The 7,311-nt window shown below is 33.7% G+C and overlaps 1 protein-coding gene across 1 annotated transcript; it reads right to left on the minus strand.

The window, feature by feature from the left end:
* Positions 1 to 37: 37 nt before the first annotated feature.
* Positions 38 to 1,476, minus strand: LOC114750730 (actin-related protein 4A; the record flags this gene model as incomplete). The annotated part of the gene is given in 6 exon segments (XM_028939336.1): positions 38 to 131; positions 331 to 404; positions 489 to 553; positions 556 to 664; positions 985 to 1,076; positions 1,189 to 1,476. Coding segments are annotated over 6 exon segments (447 nt in total), but the record flags the coding sequence as incomplete, so codon positions are not given.
* Between the last annotated feature and the right edge of the window lie 5,835 nt (positions 1,477 to 7,311).

A 7,311-nucleotide genomic window follows, 5' to 3' on the forward strand; every position in this document is an offset into this window, starting at 1 on the left:
TGTACTACAGATTAAACCAAATCGAAAGGAAAGAAACAAGGCTAGAATACCTTTCTCTCTGTTGTTGAGTGTTAGAAGAAGGTTCTGCAAGTAGCATCGGATGCTCTTTAGGATCAATCAAAAGGCATTCCCTAAAAGTATCATGACCAGTCACTAGTTGAGAAATTCTTGGATATAAAGGAGGTAAAATTATATCTGGAAACTTAACAGGCAACAACAATGAGGAGAGAGGGGGGCACCCATCATTTATCATCAAACACAGAACAGAAGCTGTTGCGCCCAAATTTTAAACAGAAGAATCATCACTATTACAAGAAAATCATTAAAAACCTGAAAGCATGATCCCATATGCTATCAACAATATCCCAGTCAGCAACAATGCCATCTTTCAACGGTGACAGCACCTGATGGCAAGACATAAATGCATGAATCACTGTAAAATAACTAAAGAAGGCTATCTAAAATAAGAGGTGATCACGAAGGACTACCTCCATATGGTCTCTGCGGTATCCCAAGGACTGTGATCCCACATACAATTTGCGCTTTCCTTTGTTTTTTCAGAATCAGGATTTCTGGTATTGTTTTTCGAATCCGCAGAAGAAGCAGAGTTCTTTTCAGCATTATCAGGTTCATCAATGTCCATCTGATCAATTGCTCCAACAACCTAAATAAATACAAGTGGAAAAAACTATAAGACATTATACGGACCATCACTCTTAAAAATATCCATTGAATTTCTGTGTCCCCTGATGAACTTTAAATCATATACATTATTTTCTGGGAAGAGGTAAAAGCTAATCAAAACAGAGAATGTCAGAGCTCAGTAAAGCAGCTGAGACTCCTCCAGAGAAATAATTAGTAAAATAAGATTAAAAGCACTCGAACACAGTAAAACTCTAACATTTTGGCGAAACAGAAAAGACATTAGAAACAGAAGAAAAAGGAAAAAAAGCGAAAATGAGAAACAAGGAAATCAATACTTACGGAGGGAAACACGGCCTTGGGAGCATCTTCGCCAGCATAACCAGCTTTGCAAGTGTGGGAGCCCAAGTCAATCACAATTGCCGATACTTCGTCTGTGAATCCCCAAAACAGAAAACCACAATGCGCGATAAGGAAAAAATTATTCAGAAATAAGAACCAGAAATTTAGATAAGAATTTTACAAACAAAAAAATAGTATACTCACCACCACCATACATGACTGAAGTTTTTTGTGGTTCCAAAGAGAGAATTAGGGTTTTAAAAGGGTTTTAACCTTTCCCTATAAAATTTTATTAGGTCTTTCTAAACACTGAGATTCAGGCGAGAAGATAGCTCGGGAGCTAAAACCCACCGACGAATGACTTTCCGGCCGCCGTTCCGGCGAAATTGACGGTGGCAACGGGCCAAGTAGAGGTGGCAGGAGGAGAAGGTAGCTGCTGTATGGGAGTGAATATTCAGGAAAGAACTGTCTTGGATCCGACTTTGGGCTCCAATGACATGGCCCTGTTTTTCCCCATGGGGTCAATCCGAATTTGGCTTCTTCAGTCCAAAAAATAACCTAATTGGTCTTGAGTTTGGATTCGTTTTTATAATTTTAAAAATATAAAATATGTATATAAAAAATTGTTTATCCTGACTTACATAAAAATATTTTTTTAAAAATGTTTATGGCTACTTCCAAATGCCCCACCCTGCTCCTGCTCCTTTTTCTTTTTGGAAATGAAAACTCAACCTTTTTTTTTTATCAGCTATTAATTTGGTCCTCATAATTTATTATCATATATCATATCCTTATAACTCAATATATATAGGGCTAAAGTAGAAGTTGTTTTTATGGTTTGAAAACATGCAGGGAAAATGAAAACATTTCTTTTCCGAGGAACAAATGGTCTATTTTAAACTTTTTGGTTGATCATGAAACTAATTGATTCTTTACATCGTTTTCAAACCATATGGACTGTTTTCATGTAATTATGAAATTGTGGGGATGTAATTGATAATAAACAAAATCACATAAATCAAATTGATCATTGAGAAGAAATTCAAGACTAAAATTTTTCTCCTTTTTTTTCCATGAAGTTAGTACCTCTCAAAATCGTATACATATTTTTTTGACCATGTATTGTGTATATAAATAAAGGGCGTATTCATATTTTATAGTTTGTGAATTATATGTTAATAAGCATTCATTATTGGCCTATGCTTGAGAATCATGTAAAAAGTAAATAAAATACAAAATAATATTTACCTATTCAAGAAAAAAATAATTATAAACTATTGTTTTGGTTTGAAATAAATGGATGTGAGGAGAGATTTTATGCTAGTCTCCTTATTAATTTATAAATTTTGGAGGGGAGTGGAATTTTTTATTTCAATATCTTAAAAGTAAAAAACGCACCACGCCATCTAAAGTGCTGTGCATGAAGAATGTTAGATTTAAGGTTTTGATGATAATAATTTAAGTAAGTTCTGGTTTAGCATGTTGATCGATCACTTGTTCGATCAAAAATTAATCGATCTTGTGTCAGATAAATTGTCATTGTTTGCTAGTAAGTTGGCAGTAGGTTTGATTGATAAACTAATAGATAATTCAAATTTTATGAGTTGATCGATCACTTGATCGATCATCATTAACACTGAGTTATATAAAAGCTTGCAGAAAATTATCGATCAATTAATTGATAATCAAATTTTCTATCAGCAGTCAGAAAAATCTGTACAATTCTGGTAAGCTTTTATTAATCATATGATCGATCAACGTGTTATCGATGAAAGCACAGAGAAATGGTAAAGTCTTCTTACTCACTTAGTATTCTAGTTAATTCATCATTTATCGATCACTTTATCGATCAATAATTAATCAATAACCTGTTCTGATATTGCTTAAATAAATTACTGGTTTATCGATATTTTTACTCTATCTAGGTATGTTGTCAGGATCCTTAATCAATCAATTGATCGATCAGTGCTTTGTCAATCAAATGATCGATCATCCAAACTTCTGAAACTTCTTCTTTTTCACATAACGTGATCGATCAAGCCTTTTCTGACCTATTTAAACTATGTTCTTCTATGATATTTTATCGATCACTTAATCGATTAAGTTTTAATTGATCATTTACTCGATAAAGTATTCGATCAACATCCTTGAAAATCCATTTCCCTCTTACTTAGTTTTATCGATAATATGATCAATCAAACAATTCTCATCACTTGTTCAGTCATTGTATCAGTTCATTTCATAACAAGCTTTTCACGATGATTTCAAAATCTTTTATCCTTTTATCTTTAAGCTTTTCTTAGCCTTCCTTTTACACATAATCCTCTATTAAAAGGATTTAAAGGCATAGATGAATCTAAAAGTTTTATTTTTGCAAAAATTTCTTCTGAAGTCACTGTATTAATTTCTCATCGTTTATCAATCACTTACTCGATCATCTGTTGATCCATAAGCTTATCGATAAATGTACATATATACATATATGTGACTAAGGTTTTCTCTGTATTAATCGAAAACTTGATTGATCAACTACTTATCGATCAAGACATCGATCAAGTATGTTCAGTTCATCTTTAAAGTACCTGATGTTTGATTCATTGCTTTCCTAATTGGTATATGAATATCAATGATCATTATTTGTTCAGTTACTTTTACAAGTTTCCTTTTGAAAGAGAACTCACTTGTTTCGAGTATTGTTACAGATTACAAAGCAAGTTCAACAGTTACTTAGCAGCCTGTAACCTAACATGTCAGAAAATTAATGATGAACTGCCGTTGTAATTGTCGAACACATGCAATTGATTTTTTCAATGGCTAAAGCTCTCTAGCCTAACAGTTAATTAAACGTCTCCAACTATAAAAGGTGCGAAGAGCATTAAATGAAGTATTGAATACACGAGCTACCATCTGCTGAAATACTTACTGTTGTATTCAATACTCTATTTTTCTTTCACCGAGCATTAGTGTTCACTATTCATTTACTCTGTAAGAGAGTTTGCTATATCTCTTTACTCATCTTCTAAGAGTAACTCAAGAGTATGGCCTCTTGAGAGGGATTGTAACCTTACGGGTAGTAAGGGGGAGTGATTGAGAAAATCAATTACTATACTGAGGCGCTAAGAGCCCCTTTAATCTTGGGATCATAGTGGAAATCTCTGAGGTGTTCTGAGGACTGGATGTAGGTCAAGTGGTTAAGACCGAACCAATATAAATATTGTGTCTTCACTCTGCATTGAAATCCTTCTAACTCAACCTTATCTGTTTTATTACATCATTGTTCCATTATGTCAAAATTTTTATAACTCACCTAATTTACCCCCTTCTTGGGTGAAGCTGCCACTAACAAAGAACTATTCTAGCTCACTTGCCTCTATTCCAATTAAATTAGATGTTACATAAATTCTAGGGAAAATTAGTCTCCCAATGCTTATAGTTTTCTTTCAATTTTGAATCAGGTCCTTGAATTATTTTTTCTTTTTATTATATCCTTTAAGTTTTCTTGTTAGATTTATTGGTCCTTCTGTTAAGAAGTATTAAAAAGACATTATAATGTCATCTTCAGAGCACATTTAATCCCAAAGTCGATCCCTATACCCACCTTTTACTTCCTCGCTTCCCCTGTTTCATACCTTGATGGCAACACCAGTATTTTCTTCTTTTGGGGAGTCTAGGTGCATCAAGAATCCCAAGTTTCTTCAACACGTATGTGTGAATTTTTTTTTTTGTTATGATAGAGAGAAGTCCAGTGATATCATCCTTATACTCACTGTAAACCATTGAAGTACACACCACTTTAAGGCGAGTAGTTTTCTTGTATTATAAGTCAACTTGTAGTAGAAATCTAACAACCAATATACAAATTCTTTTTAAGGCGAGTAGTTTTTCTTGTATTATAAGTCAACTTGTAGTAGAAATCTAACAACCAATATACTAATTCTTTTTTATAATACATGTTTGATAACAGTAATCAGAAGCTTATGTAATCTATGAGTAATCGTGGGACGGCTAAATCAATGGCTGGAGTTTTGTTATATGACTTGTCAGGAGCATATGTATAATTCTGTTGTATCACCAACACATGGGTTCCCTTCCTCTCCAGAAATTTATACTTGCGCTACACTCAAATTTTTTATGATGGGGTCCATTCTATTAGCCTGGGTAAAAAAAAGAACACACATTGCTCACAATACTAAAGGGCATTCACATTTTATTTCAATTGCCTTTTTTTTTGTTTTGGGTTTGTGAGACCTCTCAAAGCACCATTTGTTTTCAAGGTTCGTTGGAAGGAGCGTCTATGGTGTTAGGTTTCTGCTTTTTGGTGAGAGAGTCTAGAAAGAGGATGGATGAAGAGATACGCTAGGTTTTTGGTTTTCAATAAGAGAGTCTGAAAAGGAAGATGGATGAAGAGGCTAGGGGTCGGTAGGGTCTAGATTGTGGGGAGGAGAATGACTAAAGACGTTTTGGGAAAGAGAATGAGGAAGTGAGGGGCTATTGGAGGTTGATGTTAAGATCAAATAGTGCTACAAAGATGGTGTTGTGATGGTCTCTTTAATGGACTTCTTAATGGAAGGACCAGTAAATCTAACAACAAAAAACTTGAAGGATCTAATAAAAAGAAAAAATAATTTAGAGACTTGCTTCAAAATTGGAGAAAACTATAAGGATTGAAAGATTAATTTTCCCTAAATTCTATTGCCTTTATTCCAATTGAATTAGATATCACGCAAACTCTATTGATATTACTGATGAATGAAATTGACTCCCCTTTCCTTTCTTACATTGTTAAGATTATTAATTTAAATAAGATTTGTTTCAAGCTCCTTTTTACAACCCACAAGGTTCATACGTGAAGAATCCTATGGCCTCGGACCGTTAAGTAAATATTCTTCAAAATACAGTAATTCAAAAGTATGAAGGAGACAGTTAGTTATGTAGGTACAAAACATAAGTCCTAGCATGGCAAATTATACAGTCATTACAGACCCAAGCCATAAGAGGCCTACTAGGCTGTGCCCTCTTATGTCTTTGGCTGCTTCCTTTCACAATGGACAATATTGAAAAGCTTTGCTGAAACAGTGAGACTAACAGGGTGAGACATAAAGTCCTAGTAACTATGGCCCACTTTACAACATATACAAACAGGATAGTAAGTAGGTGAACTAATGCCATACATAAAATACCTTAAGTTAAAAATATATAAATGCATATGCAACAACCAATACATTAGTTTGTGCCCTTCCATCTGCCGTACTCCTCTTTATGACTCCTTGACATGGATCCGAACCATTCGTACAAAGTAACCTAGCCAAAAGTCACTCTACTCACATTGGTTTAATAGGTCCCCCTTGCCTGTGGTTCGACCAAGCCAAAAAGGTATCTACTCAAGAGTTCTATCCTGATTCTAGGACAAGAAAAAGGTAGAACTACAAGGGTTTAACAAGAAGCCAAACGCCTAATCATAGTGTTGGCACAACCTACAGGCTTCAAGAACAATTATCCTCCACATATGAACCCTATACATATATATAACATAACAAATTAATAATACAATTAACAACATAATAGAGGGCATATTCCGAAACATTCCCTTTGCAACACCACCAGGCACAACCACCAATACAAATATACAATAATAGTAAAATACTACTAACTCACCAATATTTAATATATAACAAAATATATACTTTTCCTTCATAATGCTTTAACGGTAAGTCAAAATAGTTTGAAATGATTTAGAAAACATTTTAATCCACAGTGAGCATATAAAGCAAAGTAACCTTGGTTACTTCAACTTCAAGCTTAGTACTTGGCTTGAACACAAGGCACTGCTCCACAAGCATGGACACACGCCAATCTATATCACCATATGGATTATAGTCAAACACAAGTAACAATTAAAATACAAAACTCAAAAACATCAAATCTCACATCCCGCAACAACTCTTATGATCCAACTTTCCTAACTTATAATCAAAACTCTCAATCCAAAGTTGTAGTCATCAATTCCTTCATCCAATTAACTTATTAGACTCCTTGAATTACCTTAACAATAATTATTAAATTGATCCCTAAGTCACATACTTAGAATTTTTAACCTCTAACCTACCTAATATTGAAAAAGCCATCAATATCAACAATCTAAATCGCTCAATACTCTTATCTATTCTCAATAAAAAAAACACAATCAACAAAACACCATTTTAATCTCCACATTATCAAAACTCAACAAATCCTACTTCCAATATCAAATCTTAACCTCTAAATTCCATATAAATCAAAATCTAGCAAAACTAAACCAATTAAGCCTCTTATCTAATCCAAATAACT

The sequence above is a fragment of the Neltuma alba genome, unplaced genomic scaffold, assembly GCF_004799145.2.
Source record: "Neltuma alba isolate B1F8T4 unplaced genomic scaffold, ASM479914v2 tig00001118_pilon, whole genome shotgun sequence".
Lineage (NCBI taxonomy): Eukaryota > Viridiplantae > Streptophyta > Magnoliopsida > Fabales > Fabaceae > Neltuma > Neltuma alba.